Source organism: Oncorhynchus mykiss, chromosome 5 (assembly GCF_013265735.2).
Source record: "Oncorhynchus mykiss isolate Arlee chromosome 5, USDA_OmykA_1.1, whole genome shotgun sequence".
Taxonomy (NCBI): Eukaryota; Metazoa; Chordata; class Actinopteri; order Salmoniformes; family Salmonidae; genus Oncorhynchus; species Oncorhynchus mykiss.
The window spans coordinates 100,522,740-100,547,670 of NC_048569.1; the positions used below are offsets into that span (position 1 = coordinate 100,522,740).

At 46.8% G+C, this 24,931-nt stretch overlaps 1 protein-coding gene across 4 annotated transcripts in view; it reads right to left on the bottom strand.

The window, feature by feature from the left end:
- Positions 1-24,931, bottom strand: part of shroom2a (shroom family member 2a) — a 95,689-nt gene that overhangs the window by 36,734 nt on the left and 34,024 nt on the right. For 3 of the 4 annotated variants that reach the window (XM_036979028.1, XM_036979031.1, XM_036979027.1), the window contains exons 4-6: positions 16,417-16,521; positions 14,689-14,811; positions 9,442-12,142 (exon numbers count right to left, since the gene is read on the bottom strand). In XM_036979028.1, the coding sequence (XP_036834923.1) occupies positions 9,442-12,142; positions 14,689-14,811; positions 16,417-16,521 (2,929 nt within the window). The remainder of the gene's footprint in view (positions 1-9,441; positions 12,143-14,688; positions 14,812-16,416; positions 16,522-24,931) is intronic. The other variant, XM_036979029.1, reaches the window with a different exon arrangement.

A 24,931-nucleotide genomic window follows, 5' to 3' on the forward strand; every position in this document is an offset into this window, starting at 1 on the left:
AATCCCACAAGGTATGACTCCAAACACCCAGAAAAGGCTACTCTCCTCACTCCTCCTCAACCTCACAAATAATCCTGATAGGTTTCAGTCCGGTGTTTTCTGTAATGACCTTAGAGATCACTGTTTTACAGCCTGTGTTCTTAATGGCTGCTCAGTGAAACGACCTGTCCTGATTTGTCAAAGACGCTTGCAAAAAAATAAATAATGAGCAAGCCTTCCTTCATGATCTAACCTCTGTAAAATGGTATAGAATCAGCTTGATCCTCTCTGTCGAAGACGCTTGGAACTTAAAATATATATTTTCAGTGATATTGTTAACAAACGCACCCCCATAAAGAAAATGAGAATTAAAAACAGGTTCAGCCCCTGGTTCGACTGTGATCTTGCAGAGTTACTCCACCTCAAAAATTGCATTTGGCAAAAGGCTCGGCACACACACTCTCGATCAAGCAAAAGAGAAATAAGTGTACTCCGGCTATCCGGAAGGCCAAGTTAGTTAGTCAGATGGTTTAGACCCTTTCATCTTTAAGGTTTCTGTGGAAGGCAGCCACAGTTAATCCTTAATTTAAAGGGGAGATCAAGCTGATCCTAACTGTTATAGGCCTATTTCTATTTGTCCCTGTTTATCACTCAGGCTATCCGGAAGGCCAAAGTTAGTTACTTTAAGTAGCAGTTCTCTCTCTGTGGGTCTAACCCCAAGAAGTTCTGGAAAATGGTTAAAGACCTGGAGAATTAACCCTCCTCCTCACAGCTGTGCATGTCCCTTAAAAGTTGATGTGGTTGTTAATAAGAAGAAGCACATGGCTGAGCTCTTTAAATCACCACTTCATTAAGTCAGGATTCCTATTTGACTCAGCCACGCCTCCTTGCCCGTCCAACATTTCCTCATCTCCCTAGCCTTCTAATGCGTCTAGCCCCGATGCTCCTCCCTAGCCCTGCTACAAAGTTTCTCCCTGCAGGGCGTCCCTTACTCCAAGGTGCTAAAGGGGCTCCTTAAACTTGACCCAAAAAACATCTGGGTCAGATGGTTTAGACCCTTTCTTCTTTAAGGTTGCTGCCCCTATAATCGCCAAGCCTTTCTCTGACCTTTTTAACCTGACTCTCCTCTCTGAGGAGGTTCCTACTGCTTGGAAGGCAGCCACGATTCGTCCTTTCTTTAAAAGGGGGAGATCAAGCTGATCCTAACTGTTATAGGCCTATTTCTATTTAGCCCTGTTTATCAAAAGTGTTGGAAAAACTTGTCAATAATCAACTGACTGGCTTTCTTGATGTCTATAGTATTCTCTCTGGTATACAATCTGGTTTCTGCTCAGGTTATGGATGTGTCACTACAACCTTAAAGGTCCTCAATGATGTCACCATTGCCCTTGATACTAAGCAATGTTGTGCTGCTATTTTAATTGACTTGGCCAAAGCTTTCGATATGGTACACCATTCCATTCTTGTGGGCCGGTTAAGTAGTATTGGTGTCTCTCGATATGGTAGACCATTCCATTCTTGTGGGCCGGTTAAGGAGTATTGGTGTCTCTGATGGGTCTTTGGCCTGGTTTGCTAACTACCGCTCTCAAAGAGTGCAGAGCATAAAGTCAGAACATCTGCTATCTCAGCCACTGCCTGTCACCAAGGGTGTACCCCAAGGCTCAATCCTAGGCCCCACGCTCTTCTCAATTTACATCAACAACATAGCTCAGGCAGTAGGAAGCTCTCTCATCCACTCTCTCATCCATTCATATGCAGTCTTAAACTCAGCTGGCCCCTCCCTGGATTTTGTATTAAACGTTCTACAACAAAGCTTTCTTAGTGTCCAACAAGCTTTCTCTGCCCTTAACCTTGTTCTGAACAGCTCCAAAACAAAGGTCATGTGGTTTGGTAAGAAGAATGCCCTTCTCCCCACAGGTGTGATTACTACCTCTGAGGGTTTAGAGCTTGATTTAGTCACTTCATACAAGTACTTGGGAGTATGGCTAGATGGTACACTTTTTTTCAAATCAGCACATATCAAAGCTGCTGGCTAAAGTTAAATCTAGACTTGGTTTCCTCTATAGTAATCACTCCTCTTTCACCCCCAGCTGCCAAACTAACCCTGATTCAGATGACCATCCTACCCATGCTAGATTACAGAAACTTAATTTATAGATCGGCAGGTAAGGTTGCTCTCGAGCAGCTAGATGTTCTTTACCATTCGGCCATAAGATTTGCCACCAATGCTCCTTATAGGACACATCAGTGCACTCTATACTCTTCTGTAAACTGGTCATCTCTGTATACCCGTCGCAAGACCCACTGGTTATACGCTTATTTATAAAACCGTCTTAGGCTTCACTCCCCCTTATCTGAGATATCTACTGCAGCCCTCAACCTCCACATACAACACCTGTTCTGCCAGTCACATTCTGTTAAAGGTCCCCAAAGCGCACACATCCCTGAGTCCCTTGTCTTTTCAGCTTGCTATAGCTAGCGACTGGAACGAGCTGCAACAAACACTCAAACTGCAGGTTTTATCTCAATCTCTTCATTCAAAGACTCAATCATGGACACTCGCTGACAGCTGTGGCTGCTTCGCGTGATGTATTGTTGTCTCTACCTCCTTGCCCTTTGTGCTGTTGTCTGTGCTCAATAATGTTTGTACCCTGTTTTGTGCTGCTCCATGTTGTGCTGCTGCCATGTTGTGTTGCTACCATGCTGTGTTGTCATGTGTTGCTGCCATGCTATGTTGTTGTCTTAGGTCTCTCTTTATGTAGTGTTGTGGTGTCTCTTGTCGTGATGTGTGTTTTGTCCTATATTTTTTTATCCCAGGCCCCGCAGGAGGCCTTTTGCCTTTTGGTAGGCTGTCATTGTAAATAAGAATTTGTTCTTAACTGACCTGCAGTTAAATGAAAATAAAGCGGTGGTATACAGAATAATGTATGTGTTTGAGCCAATCAGTTCTGTTGTGACAAGTATACAGAAGATAGCCCTATTTGGTAAAAGACCAAGTCCATATTATGGCAAGAACAGCTCAAATAAGCAAAGCGAAACGACATTTCATCATTACTTTAAGGCATGAAGGTCAGTAAATGTGGAAAATATCTAGAATTTTTTAAGTTTCTTCAAGTGCCGTCGCAAAAACCATCAAGCGCTATGATGAAACTGGCTCTCATGAGAACCACCACAGGAAAGGAAGACCCAGAGTCATCTCTGCTAAATAGGATAAGTTCATTAGAGTCAACTGCACCTCAGATTACAGCCCAAATAAATGCTTCACTGAGTTCAAGTAACAGATATCTCAACATCAACTGTTCAGAGGAGACTGCATGAATCAGGCCTTTATGGTCCATTTGCTGCAAAGAAACCACTACTAAAAGACACCGATAAGAAGAAGAGACTTGCTTGGGCCAAGAAACACGAGCAATTAGACAGGTGGAAATCTGTCCATTGGTCTGATGAGTTCAAATGAGCGATTCTGCAGCGATACACCATTCCCACTCGGTTTGCGTTTTGTGGGACTATCATTTGTATTTCAACAGGACAATGACCCAACACACCTCCAGGCTGTGTAAGGGCTATTTGACCAAGGAGAGTGATGCATCAGATGACCTGGCCTCCACAATCACCCGACCTCAACCCAATTGAGAATGTTTGGAGCTCAGAGTGAATGAAAAGCAGGCGACAAGTGCTCAGCATATGTGGGAAAGTTGGTTGAGAGAATGCCAAGAGTGTACAAAGCTGGCAAAGGAAAAGGGTGGCTACTTTGAAGAAACTAAAATATATTTGTATTTGTTTAACACTTTTTTGGTTACTACTAGGGATGCACGATATTGGTGAACAAATCAGAATCAGCCGATATTAGCTAAAAATGCCAACATCTGTATCGGCCCGATGTCTAGTTTAACTCCGATGTTAAAAACCGATGTCAAAGCTACCGTGCATACCTATATAACGTAGTTAGTTACATGACGTAATGGCGCTACACGTGCAACCTAGCCCACAATGTCTGTTGTGTGGATCAAGCAGTAAAAAAGTTGAGCAGACATTTGAAAGAGTAAGAATATTTCAGCAAGACAACTTAAAAGGCGAAATCCATTAAAGCCAAGATAATGGAATTCACCAGTACAGCACCAGCACCAGTACACACTACCAAGTGTGCCATTTTTCAGATGTTGCCCTACCAGAGTTACAGTTATAGCGTCACTGCTATCAGCTTTACGACATACATACTAAGGAACGCCGTTTGGGTCTTTGTGTGTCAAAAAAGATACAGTAGCACTGTCAAAGCTGTACAAAAAAAGTCTGCAAACAAGCAAACACCGGCCACGAACGATGCGTTTACAATACCGCGTTGGTAATAAAGCATCATTTGTTCGACCGCAACTTCTGGGGTAGCTAGCTAGCACCAATACAACCAGCCTGAAAACTATGACCAGTAGAAACTGAAGTAATTTTCATTATCCTTAGCAATGATTTAGGAATCCTTGTGAGTAAGTATTAGCTAGGTTGCCACTTGTTGTTCGCATATTGAAATTGAACTTCAGTCCATGAAAATAAATAGCTAGCCAGCTATTTAACCCTGTTGCCCAAAGCTAACGTTATAAGCAGCCAGCAACCTTCATCTGGCTAGTGAGGCTTGAACAGACCGGGTTATGTGTTGTGAAGCTAGCCACAATAAGGATTAGGCACAATAGTGGAATTTGTGGTTTGCCTTCAAAATAAAAGTATGTCATTGACAGTAATGCAAATGAATACAAATAGCAGAATTATGCCATACTTTTATTTTGAAAGATAACCGCAAAGTCCACTATTGCGGCTAATCCTTATTGTGGCTAGCTTCATATAGATGCATCTGACCACCATGAATCAAATAAGAACGGTCTTATAAATTAGGGTTATTTTAGATGACACATAGCTTTATAGTTAGCTAGCTACTGAAACAAATTATGTTGTTGTTTTGGCTCCAGTGTCTATGCAAGTGTTATTTGATGTGTATCTTTGACACACAAAGACCCAAACAGCGTTCCATAGAAATCCTGGTTGAGAATGAAACGACTGAACAACGAAACAGCACAGCAAGTAAGTGAAAGAAATAGGTTTTGATTATGTTTCACTGGTAATGGGGACATACATAAATGGCAACAAAATAACTTATTGGTTAGTGTGGTGTGTGTGTGTTACCTTAATTTAACTATACAAGTCAGTTATACTTATTTACAATGATTGCCCGGACGACGCTGGGCGAACTGTGCGCTGCCCACTGGGACTCCCAATCATTGCCAGATGTGAAACATCATGGATTCGAACCAGGGACTGTAGTGACTCCTCTTGCACTGAGATACAGTGCCTTAGAACACTGTGTCCATGTGTGTGTGTTAACTATTTAACTGTCTGTACTAGAATGTTTAAAAGGCCGCTAAAATGTTAAATATCGGTTATCGTATTGTTTTTTTTGCCAAGGAAAAATGTATAGACTCTGGAATCATGACTACTACTAGTATGGATGTATAGACTCTGGAGTCATGACTACTACTAGTATGGATGTATAGACTCTGGAACCATGACTACAACTAGTATGGATGTATAGACTCTGGAGCCATGACTACTACTAGTATGGATGTGTAGACTCTGGAGCCATGACCACTACTAGTATGGATGTATAGACTCTGGAACCATGACTACAACTAGTATGGATGTATAGACTCTGGAGCCATGACTACTACTAGTATGGATGTGTAGACTGGAGCCATGACTACTACTAGTATGGATGTGTAGACTCTGGAGCCATGACTACTACTAGTATGGATGTGTAGACTGGAGCCATGACTACTACTAGTATGGATGTGTAGACTCTGGAGCCATGACTACTACTAGTATGGATGTGTAGACTGGAGCCATGACTACTACTAGTATGGATGTGTAGACTCTGGAGCCATGACCACTACTAGTATGGATGTGTAGACTGGAGCCATGACTACTACTAGTATGGGTGTGTAGACTGGAGCCATGACTATTACTAGTATGGATGTGTAGACTTGAGCCATGACTACTACTAGTATGGATGTGTAGACTGGAGCCATGACTACTACTAGTATGGATGTATAGACTCTGGAGCCATGACTACTACTAGTATGAATGTATAGACTCTGGAGCCATGACTACTACTAGTATGGATGTGTAGACTGGAGCCATGACTACTACTAGTATGGATGTGTAGACTGGAGCCATGACTACTACTAGTATGGATGTGTAGACTGGAGCCATGACTACTACTAGTATGGATGTGTAGACTGGAGCCATGACTACTACTAGTATGGATGTGTAGACTCTGGAGCCATGACTACTACTAGTATGAATGTATAGACTCTGGAGCCATGACTACTACTAGTATGGATGTGTAGACTCTGGAGCCATGACTACTACTAGTATGGATGTGTAGACTGGAGCCATGACTACTACTAGTATGGATGTGTAGACTCTGGAGCCATGACTACTACTATTATGGATGTGTAGACTGGAGCTATGACTACTACTAGTATGGATGTGTAGACTCTGGAGCCATGACTACTACTAGTATGGATGTGTAGACTGGAGCCATGACTACTACTAGTATGCATGTGTAGACTGGAGCCATGACTACTACTATTATGGATGTGTAGACTGGAGCTATGACTACTACTAGTATGGATGTGTAGACTGGAGCCATGACTACTACTAGTATGGATGTGTAGACTCTGGAGCTGGAGCCATGACTACTACTAGTATGGATGTGTAGACTCTGGAGCCATGACTACTACTAGTATGGATGTGTAGACTCTGGAGCCATGACTACTACTAGTATGGATGTGTAGACTGGAGCCATGACTACTACTAGTATGCATGTGTAGACTGGAGCCATGACTATTACTAGTATGGATGTGTAGACTCTGGAGCTGGAGCCATGACTACTACTAGTATGGATGTGTAGACTGGAGCCATGACTACTACTAGTATGGATGTGTAGACTGGAGCCATGACTACTACTAGTATGGATGTGTAGACTCTGGAGCTGGAGCCATGACTACTACTAGTATGGATGTGTAGACTCTGGAGCCATGACTACTACTAGTATGGATGTGTAGACTCTGGAGCCATGACTACTACTAGTATGGATGTGTAGACTGGAGCCATGACTACTACTAGTATGGATGTGTAGACTGGAGCCATGACTACTACTAGTATGGATGTGTAGACTGGAGCCATGACTACTACTAGTATGGCTGTGTAGACTCTGGAGCCATGACTACTACTAGTATGGATGTGTAGACTGGAGCCATGACTACTACTAGTATGGGTATGTAGACTGGAGCCATGACTACTACTAGTATGGATGTGTAGACTTGAGCCATGACCACTACTAGTATGGATGTATAGACTCTGGAGCCATGACTACTACTAGTATGGATGTGTAGACTGGAGCCATGACTACTACTAGTATGGATGTGTAGACTGGAGCCATGACTACTACTAGTATGGATGTGTAGACTGGAGCCATGACTACTACTAGTATGGATGTGTAGACTGGAGCCATGACTACTACTAGTATGGATGTGTAGACTCTGGAGCCATGACTACTACTGGTATGGATGTGTAGACTCTGGAGCCATGACTACTACTAGTATGGATGTGTAGACTGGAGCCATGACTACTACTAGTATGGATGTATAGACTCTGGAGCCATGACTACTACTAGTATGGATGTGTAGACTCTGGAGCCATGACTACTACTAGTATGGATGTGTAGACTCTGGAGCCATGACTACTACTAGTATGGATGTGTAGACTGGAGCCATGACTACTACTAGTATGGATGTATAGACTCTGGAGCCATGACTACTACTAGTATGGATGTATCGACTCTGGAGCAGGAGCCATGTCTCAGTTTGATGAATGCCCTGGCTTACTGCAGCAGCTCCTGCAGCATGACATCATCCTCCTATCCTAGTATTGTTGTCTAGCTCCATAATATAGTCTACTGCAAATACTCCTGTTATTAGTTATGGCCGGCCAGGAATGTTCCAGAACACACACAACCTTATCAGCCTTACAAGTCATTATATATCTTCATCCTACCCACCCTATGTGCTCTGACCTTTTAGTTGGTTAATAAATAACCAGAACTGGAAACCTTGTCTTAAACCATCATTCCTGCACTCTACAGATGCACCATAGTGTCACTCCTCAACCTAGCCTAAGGGGTCACTCCTCAACCTAGCCTAAGGGGTCACTCCTCAACCTAGCCTTATCCTTTGACTACACCGCTCGAGTCACAAAATAAATGTAGAAATCAATATTATTAAATTATTGCACCCACACTGCTCGCGAACGAGTGTCTGCGTTGCCAGGCACTAAAAACGAAGTCAGTTCTATATGTGGCGCAGATCGCGCTGCAAGTCCTGGCTCTCCCATCTCCTCATTGGTTTATAGAAGCAGGTACCCACGTGCCATCTCCTCATTGGTTATACCCACGTGGGTTACTGAAAGAAGAATTAGGTAGGTGGCGGTAATGCACCTAATTTATGTAAGTGCCAATCGCAATATAAAGTACAGAGGAGAAAAGGCCTGGAAGAAAAAAGCCTGATTCGGTTGACCGTTTTATGTGTGGATTAATTGTTGGAGAAGAGGACCTTGTGCATTTCAGGTAAAATAACAACTCAATGTTTATATCCCAGGACAAATTAGCTAGCAAAAGAAAGCTAGCTAAATAGGACAAATTAGTTAGCAAGTGCAAGCTAGCTAGGAAAATTGGCATAAATGCTTTTCGACCTGTCCCCAAAATAATGTAATTGGTTCAGAGTTTGTTTTGATATTTTAACCTGCGTGCCGTGATCGCGTTTAGTGTGGGGGGACAAAATACATTTATGCACGATGGCGCACGAGCGCAGCCGGTTTGGGTTCTGTGTAAGACGTCACTCCTCAACCTAGCCTAAGATGTTCCATACTCGTCCTTTTCTTTACACGTTCCAAATGGGTTTTTTAACAGTGCGAAATCTAAGGAATGAATCTGAGCCTCAGCGTTGTCACCTATGGACAGCAGAGCTTCCAGCGAGGCCTTGTCAGGCGTGATCGTAAGTTCTTCAGTGGAGCAGAGAGCTACTCCCCATAGAGATGCTGTACTGAGAGTAAAGTCATAACATGCAGGAACATTTGAACCGACAATGAGTTTGACAGTGACTCAGTTTCGAGACCCATGGGCCCTTGTAGTGCTCTACAACAAAGATAGGATGCCAGTATCTCACCTTGTCATAGAAGTCAGCGGAGGTTGAGGATAGGATGCCAGTATCTCACCTTGTCATAGAAGTCAGCGGAGGTTGAGGATAGGATGCCAGTCTCTCACCTTGTCATAGAAGTCAGCGGAGGTTGAGGATAGGATGCCAGTCTCTCACCTTGTCATAGAAGTCATGGGAGGTTGAGGATAGGATGCCAGTATCTCACCTTGTCATAGAAGTCAGCGGAGGGTGAGGATCGGGACCTCTCGTGGACTGGGGCTGGTTTGGTCCTGTCATCTTTTCCAGGATCCAGGATGTTATCAGCAGAGTGGGAGCATCCTGAGCCTCTGGTCTCAGCTGCTTTCTTCTGGGTGTTCCAGGTGGTCTCGTACTCAGCAAAGGTCCCCAGTCTCTGCAGCTCCAGAAGGGCCTGCTGTCTGTTGTCCTGTCCCTGACACTCTCTCTGTTCCTTCCTGCTGCTGGACATGTCACAATCACCCCTGGCTATCTCTTTGCCCTCTCCACAGTCCTCAACAGGGCCTGGCAGGGCAGTTTTAGGGAGGGGTCTGGTGAAGGCAGGTCTGGGGGTGGAGCGTTGGTTCAGCAAGGAGTCTGCAGCCTCAGGGGGGGTCAGCTCCTCCTCCACCCCCACCTCATTGATTTTGTCTGGCTCAGAGAAACACCGGACCTTCTTCTCCGTGGTGAAACGCTTCCTGCTTCCGATACGGGTCACCTGACTCTGGGCAGAGCCAGACCTGGCTGGGAGGCCCTCAGAGAGGCTGGACAGGGGGTTAGAGTTGTCACTCCTCCCCAGACCAGAGGAGGAGTAGTCCGGCAGGGACCCTGCCTCTGCCACAGGGTGCTCCAGAAGGACAGGCTCCAGGTCTCTCCTTCTAAAGGAGGTGACCTTCAGTACGCGGGCCTGCGCCTCCTTCAGATGGTCCTTATAGGTGGAGGTGAAGGAGCCATCTGAAGAAGAGGTGGTGTCTTTGGGCCTCCAGACCTCTGGCACCTCATGGTTCTCCTCCACCTCACAGGGTCCACTCAGGGAGGCAGCGCTCTTACTCTTCTGCAGCTGGGCACGTCTCATCTGGATCTCATTCCTCAGGGTGGTGGCGAACCGGTCAGTCCTGGTGCACTGGTTACTGGAGAGATCTACAGTCTCCACACTGGAACAGTCTCTGGGTACGAGGCCTGAGTTGCTGAGGCCGCTGGTGGTCTGAGGGCAGATCTGACTGTCTGGCAGCATCTCTTGACGGTGTATGGTGTCCTGCTGAAGAGGTTGTAGAGACTGTCTTCTCGGGGGGTAACTCATACAGTGGGGCTCTGCAGTCTGACTGTTGTTCCTCTTCAGGCTGGGCTGGCCTGTAGAGGACTCCAGTACAGCAGAGGGACAAACGGTAGCTGGCTGTTTGTGGCGGGAGCCGTCATCCTGTCTGCTGTATCCCTTACTGTCGTTGTTGAGGGGTGGAGGTGGCTGGTACTTAGCATTGGTAACCTCTGACCCCAGGGGAGTGAGTGACTTCTTATCTCCTCCACCCTGTACGATGCTCACTGCACTCCTCCTTTCACCGCCACCCTCCACACCCTCCTCTCTACCCCCTCCACCCCTCCTTTCGTCAGTCTTGACCAGCAGGGCCTGGGTGACCGGTTGACCAGGCTGTCTGGCCGTCACACAGTAGTACCGGCTGTCTCCAGTGCTGTCTGGGGTCTGGCTGTAGAGCTGGGTGTTCTGGGCATTGTAGTTGGTGGGGAGCTCCTGCATGCTGCTGTAGCAGATGCTGACGTTCTGCTGTTTGGGGACAGACCAAGTCCTGGGGTGGGAGTAGAGAGAGCTCTCATTACTGTACTGTCTCTGGTGGCCGAGCAAGTAGGTAGGGGGGAGCTGGCCCAGCCTGACATCACTACTGGACAGGGAGCAAAGCTTGTTACAGTTCACCTGGTTGGGATGACAGTTCTTTGGTGAAATGTAAGGAGGGACCATGTTGTTCTTGGAGGGTAAGTTGTGATGGCTACGCCGAGAGTCATTGGTGCATTGTGAGTTATCAGAGTTATCCATTCCTTTACCATGTGCCTTGGGCTGGGTGTGAGCACCGGGTCCCTCTGGACAGGCTATAACCAGAACATTCTCATGGGACTTCGTAGCAGCGAAACTGTCACTGCGTACAGGCGGTGATGGAGGAGGAGAGGGATAGGAGGTCTTCTTCTTGTCAGGAACGTGCCAGACGGGACCGCAGCTAGCCCTAGCAGAGCTGGAGGAGTGGGAAGAACCTGACCCTGACTGCTCCGTTGTCCTGGGGCTGTCCCGGCCCATGATGGCCCCATGTCCCCCAGCCAGTTGCAGATACCCTGGCCTCTCGTCCTGCCTGACCCCCTCACTACTCAGGCTATGTCTGCCGTTACTGGGCTGGCCCCCTGACTCCCACTGGCTCACCTCATACAGCATGTTCTCTGTGGAGGCAGCATTGCTCTTAAGGAGGGTGTAGTCTGGTGTCTTAGGGAGGGTGTGGTCTGGTGTCTTAGGGAGGGTGTGGTCTGGTGTCTTAGGGAGGGTGTGGTCTGGTGTCTTAGGGAGGGTGTGGTCTGGTGTCTTAGGGAGGGTGTGGTCTGGTGTCTTAGAGAGGGTGTAGTCTGGTGTCTTGGAGAGGGTGTAGTCTGGTGTCTTGGAGAGGGTGTAGTCTGGGGTACCAGAGTTAGTGGAAAAGGAGCTGTATGCAGAGTCCCTCTTGCCCCCTCCCAGGTGTTCCGTGCTGGTGTTGGACTTGACCGGGGAGAAGCGTCCTGGGGATTGGTGTCCAGGGGGGTAGGGGTGGTGGGAGACATCTAGACTGTCCATGCTGCCCAGAGAGCTGAACTGGTCTGATACTCGCCGTAGGTTAGTCTGGTTCTGGTCCCAGCCAGACGAGGAGAGGTTGGTAGAGGGGAAGCTGGGGAGGAAAGAGGTGGAAGAGGGCTGTTCGAGATACATAATGGATTGTCCTACATAATGCTATAGTTTAACACAGTACTTGGGGGGGACATGCTAGTAGAGGCCCATTGTCCTACATAATGCTACAGTCTAACACAGTACTTGGGGGGACATGCTAGTAGAGGCCCATTGTCCTACATAATGCTGTAGTCTAACACAGTACTTGGGGGGGACATGCTAGTAGAGGCCCATTGTCCTACATAATGCTATAGTCTAACACAGTACTTGGGGGGGGGGGGGTCTTGCTAGTAGAGTCCCATTGTCCTACATAATGCTACAGTCTAACACAGTACTTGGGGGAGGGGGGGGGGGGACATGCTAGTAGAGGCCCATTGTCCTACATAATGCTATAGTCTAACACAGTACTTGGGGGGGGACATGCTAGTAGAGGCCCATTGTCCTACATATTGCTGTAGTCTAACACAGTACTTGGGGGGGGGGGGGGGGGGGGGTCCTGCTAGTAGAGTCCCATTGTCCTACATAATGCTATAGTCTAACACAGTACTTGGGGGGGGGCATGCTAGTAGAGGTCCATTGTCCTACATAATGCTGTAGTCTAACACAGTACTTGGGGGGACATGCTAGTAGAGGCCCATTGTCCTACATAATGCTATAGTCTAACATAGTACTTGGGGGGACATGCTAGTAGAGGCCCATTGTCCTACATAATGCTATAATCTAACACAGTACTTGGGGGGACATGCTAGTAGAGGCCCATTGTCCTACATAATGCTATAGTCTAACATAGTACTTGGGGGGGGACATGCTAGTAGAGGCCCATTGTCCTACATAATGCTGTAGTCTAACACAGTACTTGGGGGGGAGGGGGGGGGGTCTTGCTAGTAGAGTCCCATTGTCCTACATAATGCTACAGTCTAACACAGTACTTGGGGGAGGGGGGGGGGGGGGGACATGCTAGTAGAGGCCCATTGTCCTACATAATGCTATAGTCTAACACAGTACTTGAGGGGAAATGCTAGTAGAGGCCCATTGTCCTACATAATGCTATAGTCTAACACAGTACTTGGGGGGACATGCTAGTAGAGGCCCATTGTCCTACATAATGCTATAGTCTAACACAGTACTTGGGGGGACATGCTAGTAGAGGCCCATTGTCCTACATAATGCTACACTCTCACACAGTACTTGGGGGGGGGGGGGGACATGCTAGTAGAGGCCCATTGTCCTACATAATGCTATAGTCTAACACAGTACTTGGGGGGGGCATGCTAGTAGAGGTCCATTGTCCTACATAATGCTATAGTCTAACACAGTACTTCGGGGGACATGCTAGTAGAGGTATTCACAGGTCAACCACAAGCCAAATACCCAATACTTGACCTGGAGCCCGGGCGGGTCTGGTTCCAAAATTCTAACTTTTCTCTTGGGTTCGGGTCAGGTCCTGTGGGATGGTTATCGGGTCTATGTAACTACAGTTGATAGACCCGATTGGACCTGACCACGGCTCTGCAGAGCCTATAGCATATTTTATATAGCTGCAGATATATTTGTTAACCAGAAGAGCAACTTCGCTGAAAAAATAAAATAAAATGTGTCCCTCAAGTCCAATCGAATCTGGTCTAGGGTACGGGTATAGGTCTGGTTATCAGAGGGTCCATTCAGGTTCAGGTCTGATCGGGTCCACGTCCCCCTTTAATTTTTTTTTATTGTGTTCTTTAGGGTCCGGGTCTGATCGTCCTCTGTTCCATTTGGATCCAACTTTTTAGACCCGCGAAAACCTCTACATGCTAGCTCAACTGTCTACACAAACTGACAGGATTTTAGGCACACTCAGTATAATAACGATGAAAAAGGTCCATAGTGCAGTGAGGTACAGAATAACTACTGGTCTTATTTTGAAACAAATCTCTGAAGTTGTGGGCCAGTGGAAAGTAGTCACAGTAAAACTCAGATCATGGAGCCTGTTCCTGATCCCAGACATTCTACATCAGGGTAGAGCCCGTTTTATTTTTCAGGGCTTTTTTCAGGGCCATTTGCTCGTGCAGCGCAGTGCAGTACAGTCATATCTGACTAAGATCATGTGATGTTAGAAGTGCTTCAACCCTGTCAAATATAAAACAGGAGAGATTATTTAACAGAAAATAATAAATGTTCCTAGAGTGATGAAAAGTAGCTAACTGCACTCTCATGGTCTTCATTGAGCAGAGGAGCCCAAGCGGAGCTGTTGCTATGGATACTCACAGACCCAGAGCAGCAATGAGCAAACTGCATGCAGAGCAAGCTGTGGGCAGGGAGCAAGTGACAGACAGAGGCAGCTAATAGATTTGCTAATGGAGCAAGTTATTTCTGATTTCGGTCTTAAATTTGGCACACACAATCGGGGTTGTGTAGGGTAGGGCCTGAATGTTGTGGGCATGGGTAGGGTCTGAATGTTGTGGGCATGGGTAGGGTCTGAATGTTGTGGGCATGGGTGGGTAGGGTTTGAATGTTGTGGGCATGGGTAGGGCTCTAAGCCTGATGTCTTAGCGGGGAACACTGGGTTACCTTGCATCATATCTGGTCTGCCAGACTGGCGGGGGCGGAGACTGAGTTTTGGCAGTCTCTGATTGGCTCTCGTTGAACTTGGTGGCGTGCCATGAGTGAGGCCTGCTTACGGCTTCATTCCTCCTAAAGATATGAGTGAGTGAGAGAGATAAGCACTAGATTAGACCAAGTCCTCTTGGGAAGCAGAAATGAACAGGCCTCCATTACTGTGACTGGCTGATTGACTACACAACACAGAGTTACATTAACACAACACAGAGTTACATTAACACAACACAGAGTTACATTAACACATGACGCCATGATCACCACGGCCATGACCACCAACAACGCAACTCCACAACAGGCAGTAGTAACAACGCAACTCCACAACAGGCAGTAGTAACAACGCAACACCACAACAGGCAGTATTAATGCAAAACCACAACAGGCAGTATTAATGCAAAACCACAACAGGCAGTATTGACGGCGACAACAGGCAGTATTGACGGCGACAACAGGCAGTATTGACGGCGACAACAGGCAGTATTGACGGCGACAACAGGCAGTATTGACGGCGACAACAGGCAGTATTGACGGCGACAACAGGCAGTATTGACGGCGACACAACAGGCAGTATTGACGGCGACACAACAGGCAGTATTGACGGCGACACAAAAGGCAGTATTGACGGCAACACAAAAGGCAGTATTGACGGCAACACAAAAGGCAGTATTGACGGCGACACAACAGGCAGTATTGACGGCGACACAGCATGCAGTATTGACGGCGACACAGCATGCAGTATTGACAACGACAACAATACAACAGGCAGTATTGACGGCGACACAACAGGCAGTATTGACGGCAACACAAAAGGCAGTATTGACGGCAACACAAAAGGCAGTATTGACGGCAACACAAAAGGCAGTATTGACGGCGACACAACAGGCAGTATTGACGGCGACACAGCATGCAGTATTGACGGCGACACAGCATGCAGTATTGACAACGACAACAATACAACAGGCAGTATTGACGGCGACACAGCATGCAGTATTGACGGCGACACAGCATGCAGTATTGACAACGACAACAATACAACAGGCAGTATTGACGGCGACACAACAGGCAGTATTTAACAACACAACAGGCAGTATTGACAACAACACAACTGGCAGTTTTGACGGCAACACATCAGGCAGTATTGACGGCAACACATCAGACAGTATTGACGGCAACACAAAAGGCAGTATTGACGGCAACACAAAAGGTAGTATTGACGGCAACACAACAGGCAGTATTGACGGCAACACAACAGGCAGTATTGACAACAACACAACTGGCAGTTTTGACAACACAACAGGCAGTATTTAACAACAAAACAGGCAGTAGTATTAAGACATGAGGGCAGTGTGGGCTGATAATGTTTATGATAACCATGGAAACTCCAACATGAATGACAGATCAAGGTCTTGACATGAATCTTACTTATAGTCAATAAATCTCATGATAAAAGCATTATCCATGACACTACTTGATGAAGGAAAGAAAATGGTCACTTATCATGAAACAAAATGGTGACTAATCATGGGAGATGTTGAACTAGGAAGAAACACAGATGGTTGGAATGATGATATTACCACACAGCAGAATAATGGCATTATGGGTAGAGGTCTGTGTGGATGACAACAAGCGGAGGAGGAAGGGAGATGGATGCTATTGGCTAGCTAGATAATGGAAGCATACCTCATGGAACTTCGTAATATCTTGTTGAGAAAGCTCCTGGCCACATGGACATCAGTCTCAGAGGGCATTTTTCCAGTAGCTACTAAATCCACCATTCTCATATTCCTGCCAACAGGGGAGGAGGAACACGGGCTGAAACGCTGAACCATGGAACCACATGTAGGGCTCTATTTTAACAAACCTAACAAATGGTCAACCTAAGTGCTGGAGGGACTAGGCCTGGCACAATAACCGTATAATCGCGTAAACAACGATTACAGATTAAGACCGTCATGAAAATAAAATGTTTTGTTTGTTTTTGTAACACGAACAGCTGATTGAAGACGAGACAGGACGGCCTCTGTTACCGCGGTAACACTCTTTACAATGTGATTAAACTTTGTTCCTCCTTGCTTAAAACAAACATGTTTTGGTTGCATAGGCAACACCACCCTCCCTGCAGCAGCAGCACATGCAGTCAGAAGGAGAAGAGAAAATGTGCGCTGTGTCCCAAATTAAAAATGTTTGCTGTTGGGATGGTCATTTGTCTGACCAATGTCCTGCCATCCAGAATTCCATGACTGTCACATCCCTTTTGTGATAGCAACTTCCTCCCCCTCAAAATCAGAACTCAACTCCAACTTTGGAGTGCGATAGAAATAGCATACAATTAGTTTTACTAAGACCGCTGCAGTGCATGGCCGGACTAATCAATTCTCGGTCCCTGGGAAAGAACTATTTAAAGGCCCCCCCCGTTCACATACAAGAGAATCTTTTGCCATTTTAAAGTTAATTTCCTGCAATTCTACACATTTTCCCCATGGATCAGAGACAATTTTGCAGTTTAAACTTAAAATTAGTGTCCTCCAGAGTGCTACAGCAGTCTAAGGCACTGCATCGCAGTGCTAGAAACGTCACTATGGAACCGGGTTTGATCCTCGGCTGTGTTGCAGCTGGCCTCGACCAGGAGACCCATGAGGCATCGCACAATTGGCCCAACGTCGTCCGGGTTAGGGTAGGGTTTGGCTGGCTGGGATGTCCTTGTCCCGTCGCGCTCTAGCGACTCCTTCTGGTGGGCCTAGCGCATGCACGCTGACTGTCCTGTGTGAATTTAAGTATGCTCTCTCTAATTCTCTCTCTCTCGGAGGACCTGAGCCCTAGGACCATGCCTCAGGACTACGCCTCAGGACTACCTGGAATGATGACTCCTTGCTGTCCCCAGTCCACCTGGCCGTGCTGCTGCTCCAGTTTCAACTGTTCTGCCTGCAGCTATGGAATCCTGACCTGTTCAGAACCTCAGACTGGTGCAAAGTTTCACCGTCCAACAGGACAACGACCCTAAGCACACAGCCAAGACAACACAGGAGTGGCTTTGGGACAAGTCTCTGAATGTCCTTGATTGGGGCGGCAGGGTAGGGTAGGGCGGCAGGGTTGCAAGTTCGAATCGCTGAGCTGACAAGGTACAAACCTAAGCTTGTTGCGTCATACCCAAGACTCAAAGGTGCTTCAACAAAGTTGAGTAAAAGGGTTTGAACACTCTTGAAAATGTGATCTTTTTTTTTCATACATTTGCGAAAAAGTCTAAAAACCTGTTTTTGCATTGTCATTAGGGGGTAGTGTGTACAGACTGGTGAGGGAAAAAAACAATTTAAATGCATTTTAGAATAAGTCTGTGTAGTGTGTAGAATAAGTCTGTAGCGTAACAAAATGTGGAAATAGTCAAGGGGTGTAAATAGTTTCAGAATGCACCGTTTACTGGGCAGGAAGTCGAACATCATAACAGGCTGCTCGAGGAGGTTGGTGTCCATGCTGCTACAGCAGCAGTTGTACCAGAACTGGAGGGCAGAACTTAATTGAAAGAACAGCAAATAACTGCATTGAAGGCTTTTCTCTGGGGAGAAGATGTTTTCGCTATTCTCCGACTTGATTCGGGCAAAAGCTTGATTTCCCAGCTAACTCCGCTGGTAGTCAAGAAAATGGGTCAGGTGAGAAAACAATTCTCGTTGTTGGTGCCCCTCCATGGAGGACCAGATCAGAAAGGCTACGAAGCTGGGGATCATTGCTATGCAGCTCGGTGTAAATAATGACGCGGACATCTTCCATGGACGTTGCCAGGATGTTTTCGGTCTTGGTTGCTGAACGACAAGTGGCAGAATATGCTGTAGTAGTGCAGAAGTAAAAATGAAATGCTTGAAAATGTCCAAAAGATCTGAGAACTTATTTTTCTCGAAAACAATGAGACGATAACTTTACAAATTGGTATTCCATGTAATTATACTGAACAAAAATATAAACAACATGTAAAGTGTTGGTCCCATATTTCATGAGCTGAAATAAAAGATCCCAGAAAATGCACAAAAGGTTATTTCTCTCAAATGTTGTGCAAAAATGTGTATACATCCCTGTTATTGAGCATTTCTCCTTTGTCTAGATAATCCATCCACCTGACAGTTGTGGCATATCAAGAAACCGATTAAAAAGCATACTTTCACAGGTGCACCTTGTGCTGGTGACAATAAAATGCCACTCTAAATTGTGCAGTTGTCACACAACACAAAGCCAGAGATGTTTTAAGTTTTGAGGGAGTGTACAAATTTGTTATTTCACCTTTATTTAACCAGGTAGGCCAGTTGAGAACAAGTTCTCATTTACAACTGCGACCTGGCCAAGATAAAGCAAAGCAGTGCGACACAATCAACAGTTACACATGGGATTAACAAACATACAGTCAATAACACAATTGACAAATCTGTGTGCAAATGTAGTAAGATTAGGGAGGTAAGACAATAAAAAGGCCATAGTGAGGAAATAATTACAATTTAACAAATTAACACTGGAGTGATAGATGTGCAGATGATGATGGGCAAGTAGAGATACTGGGGTGCAAAAGAGCAAAAATAAATAACAATATGGGGATGAGGTAGTTGGGTGGGCTATTTACAGATGGGCTGTGTACAGGTGCAATGATCGGTAAACTGCTCTGACAGCTGATGCTTAAAGTTAGTAAGGAAGATATGAGTCTCCAGCTTCAGTGATTTTTGCAATTTGTTCCAGTCATCGGCAGCAGAGAACTGGAAGGAAAGGCAGCCAAAGGAGGAGTTGGCTTTGGGGATGACCAGTGAGATATACCTGCTGGAGCGCGTGCTACGGGTGGGTGTTATGGTGACCAGTGAGCTGAGATAAGGCGGGGATTTACCTAGCAAAGCCTTATAGATGACCTGGAGCCAGTGGGTTTGGCGACGAGTATGAAACGAGGGCCAGCCAACGAGAGCGTAAAGGTCACAGTGGTGGGTAGTATATTGGGCTTTGGTGACAAAACGGATGGCACTGTGATAGACTACATCTAATTTGCTGAGTAGAGTGCTGGAGGCTATTTTGTAAATGACATCGCGGAAGTCAAGGATTGGTAGGATAGTCTGTTTTATGAGGGTATGTTTAGCAGCTTTGTTGCGAAATAGGAAGTCAATTCTAGATTTACTTTTGGATTGGAGATGGTTAATGTGAGTCTGGAAGGAGAGTTTACAGTCTAACCAGACACCTAGGTATTTGCAGTTGTCCACATAATATAAGTCAGAACCGTCCAGATTAGAGGTCGACCGATTATGATTTTTCAAAGCTGATTATTGGAGGACAAAAAAAGCCGATACCGATTAATCGGCCGTTTTTTTAAATGTGTGTGTGTGTGTGTGTGTGTGTGTGTGTGTGTGTGTGTGTGTGATATATATATATATATATATATACACACACACACACACACATACACATACCACACACACACACATACACTGCTCAAAAAAATAAAGGGAACACTTAAACAACACAATGTAACTCCAAGTCAATCACACTTCTGTGAAATCAAACTGTCCACTTAGGAAGCAACACTGATTGACAATTCATTTCACATGCTGTTGTGCAAATGGAATAGACAACAGGTGGAAATTATAGGCAATTAGCAAGACACCCCCAATAAAGGAGTGGTTCTGCAGGTGGTGACCACAGACCACTTTTCAGTTCCTATGCTTCCTGGTTGATGTTTTGGTCATTTTTGAATGCTGGCGGTGCTTTCACTCTAGTGGTAGCATGAGACGGAGTCTACAACCCACACAAGTGGCTCAGGTAGTGCAGCTCATCCAGGATGGCACATCAATGCGAGCTGTGGCAAGAAGGTTTGATGTGTCTGTCAGCGTAGTGTCCAGAGCATGGAGGCGCTACCAGGAGACAGGCCAGTACATCAGGAGACGTGGAGGAGGCCGTAGGAGGGCAACAACCCAGCAGCAGGACCGTTACCTCCGCCTTTGTGCAAGGAGGAGCAGGAGGAGCACTGCCAAAGCCCTGCAAAATGACCTCCAGCAAGCCACAAATGTGCATGTGTCTGCTCAAACGGTCAGCAACAGACTCCATGAGGGCCTGACGTCCACAGGTGGGGGTTGTGCTTACAGCCCAACACCGTGCAGGACGTTTGGCATTTGCCAGAGAACACCAAGATTGGCAAATTCGCCACTGGCGCCCTGTGCTCTTCACAGATGAAAGCAGGTTCACACTGAGCACATGTGACAGACGTGACAGAGTCTGGAGACGCCGTGGAGAACGTTCTGCTGCCTGCAACATCCTCCAGCATGACCGGTTTGGCTGTGGGTCAGTCATGGTGTGGGGTGGCATTTCTTTGGGGGGCCGCCAGAGGTAGCCTGACTGCCATTAGGTACCGAGATGAGATCCTCAGACCCCTTGTGAGACCATATGCTGGTGCGGTTGGGCCTGGGTTCCTCCTAATGCCAGACAATGCTAGACCTCATGTGGCTGGAGTGTGTCAGCAGTTCCTGCAAGAGGAAGGCATTGATGCTATGGACTGGCCCACCCGTTCCCCAGACCTGAATCCAATTGAGCACATCTGGGACATCATGTCTCGCTCCATCCACCAACGCCACGTTGCACCAGACTGTCCAGGAGTTGGCGGATGCTTTAGTCCAGGTCTGGGAGGAGATCCCTCAGGAGACCATCCGCCACCTCATCAGGAGCATGCCCAGGCGTTGTAGGGAGGTCATACAGGCACGTGGAGGCCACACACACTACTGAGCCTCATTTTGACTTGTTTTAAGGACATTACATCAAAGTTGGATCAGCCTGTAGTGTGGTTTTCCACTTTAATTTTGAGTGTGACTCCAAATCCAGACCTCCATGGGTTGATAAATTTGATTTCCATTGATAATTTGTGTGTGATTTTGTTGTCAGCACATTCAACTATGTAAAGAAAAAAGTATTTAATAAGAATATTTCATTAATTCAGATCTAGGATGTTTTATTTTAGTGTTCCCTTTGTTTATTTGAGCAGTGTATATATACAGTGGGGCAAAAAAGTATTTAGTCAGCCACCAATTGTGCAAGTTCTCCTACTTAAAAAGATGAGAGGCCTGTAATTTTCATCATAGGTACACTCCAACTATGACAGACAATATGAGGAAAAAAAATCCAGAAAATCACATTGTAGGATTTTTAATGAATTCTTTTGCAAATTATGGTGGAAAATAACAAAAGTTTATCTCAATACTTTGTTATATACCCTTTGTTGGCAATGACAGAGGTCAAACGTTTTCTGTAAGTCTTCACAAGGTTTTCACACACTGTTGCTGGTATTTTGGCCCATTCCTCCATGCAGATCTCCTCTAGAGCAGTGATGTTTTGGGGCTGTTGCTGGGCAACACGGGCTTTCATCTCCCTCCAAAGATTTTCTATGGGGTTGAGATCTGGAGACTGGCTAGGCCACTCCAGGACCTTGAAATGCTTCTTACGAAGCCACTCGTTCGTTGCCCGGGCGGTGTGTTTGGGATCATTGTCATGCTGAAAGACCCAGCCACGTTTCATCTTCAATGCCCTTGCTGATGGAAGGAGGTTTTCACTCAAAACCAGCCCCAAACTGGTGCTGACCAACTGGAAACATTGTATCAACTATTAACTTGGTCCAGCCCTAAACTGATGCTAACCAACTGGAAACATTGTATCAACTATTAACTTGGTCCAGCCCTAAACTGATGCTAACCAACTGGAAACATTGTATCAACTATTAACTTGGTCCAGCCCCAAACTGGTGCTAATCAACTGGAAACATTGTATAAAATATTCTGTCCCCTCAGTGTTTCCTGTACCAGTGAGCTCTGGACAGACACAGCTGTAGACTATTTGCTTAAGGGATAAGAAGTAATCAGCATATTTTATCAAGTTTCCACTGGATCAGGACATTTTTCCCTTTCATGCTGGGTGGTTATCAAAATATTTTTTAAACAGGCTACGTTGAGGAATTATTGTCATTCTCAATGGATGTAAAAACAGACGTGGTTTACTTGCTGTTTGAGGAGAAGAAAAAGACTGAGAAGGTCCACAGTGACGGTGAGTTAAGACAATCAGACATACTACCAGATCCCCAAAGGGACACATAGGACTACATTTGCGCGCAGGCCAGGTCACCTAGGACTATTTCTATCTGTAGTCAGGTGCGTGTCCTTACTCAAGAACGGCAGGAGCGCAACAAACAAAAGACCACTCATAACTGGAATGAAATCAATCAAAACTAGTTTAGCCTAGTTTAACCCTAACCCCAGGTGGTGTGCTCCGCAAACAACGTGCCCACTCCTACAATGACAACAGAACGATTGGGATAATAATTGATTCAATGCATCAACAGAAATGACTGTATCCAAACAAACATTGTAGATTAGGAACGATGGTAATTAACGGTAAATGTACTACTGGTGATAGTGGTGTGTCATCCTCGTGGCCTCCGCAATGGATGAGTCCACTGAGACGGGCCTCGGCAACGGATCCGTCCACTGACACGGGCCTCGGCAACGGATCAGTCCACTGACACGGGTCTCGGCAACGGATCAGTCCACTGACACGGGCCTCGGCAACGGATCAGTCCACTGACACGGGCCTCGGCAACGGATCAGTCCACTGACACGGGCCTCGGCAACGGATCAGTCCACTGACACGGGCCTCGGCAACGGATCAGTCCACTGACACGGGCCTCGGCAACGGATCAGTCCACTGACACGGGTCTCGGCAACGGATCAGTCCACTGACACGGGTCTCGGCAACGGATCAGTCCACTGACACGGGTCTCGGCAACGGATCAGTCCACTGACACGGGCCTCGGCAACGGATCAGTTCATTTAGACGGGCCTCGGCAACGGATCAGTCCACTGAGACGGGCCTCCGCAACGGATCAGTCCACTGAGACGGGCCTCCGCAACGGATCAGTCCACTGAGACGGGCCTCCGCAACGGATCAGTTCATTTAGACGGGCCTCGGCAACGGATCAGTCCACTGAGACGGGCCTCCGCAGCGGATCAGTCCACTGAGACGGGCCTCCGCAGCGGATCAGTCCACTGAGACGGGCCTCGGCAACGGATCAGTTCATTTAGACGGGCCTCGGCAACGGATCAGTCCACTGAGACGGGCCTCCGCAACGGATCAGTCCACTGAGACGGGCCTCCGCAACGGATCAGTCCACTGAGACGGGCCTCCGCAGCGGATCAGTCCACTGAGACAGCCATGAATCAGGCTGGTGTCTCGTGTGCCAACATTTTAGTAAATATATTTGCCACTGCTCGACTAAAAATAAATATCTTGGTTGGTTCGACCAACATCCTATTGACCAAACAATCGACCAGTTGACTAAATGGGGTCAGCCCAACTTTGAATTGCACAGAATTCAATTCTACTTCCTTTCACTCAAACGCTACATCCTGTGGGGTATGGCAAATTCAACTTGAATTTCAAGTTCTGAATTGAGCTGAACCCTGGCATACTCCATACTGAATGTGGGAATCTTCCAATCGGATTTCTGGAAAACCGGGGAATATTTGAAAAATTAACAGAATTTTGCAATCCTAGGTGGGGTCTTTCCCGTACCTGGCTGGGTGTGGCCTTAACCAAACCGGGCTGGGTGTGGCCCAGTCAGATACACTACTACATTAAAATGTTATTCTTTCCTCCCCCTCTTCTCTCTTCCTCCCCCTCCTCTCATCTTAATCAATACTGCTGGAAACTGTGTCAATAACCCTGAACTCTCAACTGCTGCTGCAATCCCGCAGCACACAACCAGCTTGCTAGCACAGCCCTGTAGCGGAGCCTCAGCCCTGTAGCGGAGCCTCAGCCCTGTAGCGGAGCCTCAGCCCTGTAGCGGAGCCTCAGCCCTGTAGCGGAGCCTCAGCCCTGTAGCGGAGCCTCAGCCCTGTAGCGGAGCCTCAGCCCTTCTCCAGACAGCCCTGTAGCAGAGCCTCAGCCCTGTAGCAGAGCCTCAGCCCTAACCCTAGTCCAGACAGACCTGTAGCGGAGCCTCAGCCCTGTAGCGGAGCCTCAGCCCTGTAGCGGAGCCTCAGCCCTGTAGCGGAGCCTCAGCCCTGTAGCGGAGCCTCAGCCCTTCTCCAGACAGCCCTGTAGCAGAGCCTCAGCCCTGTAGCAGAGCCTCAGCCCTGTAGCGGAGCCTCAGCCCTTCTCCAGACAGCCCTGTAGCAGAGCCTCAGCCCTGTAGCAGAGCCTC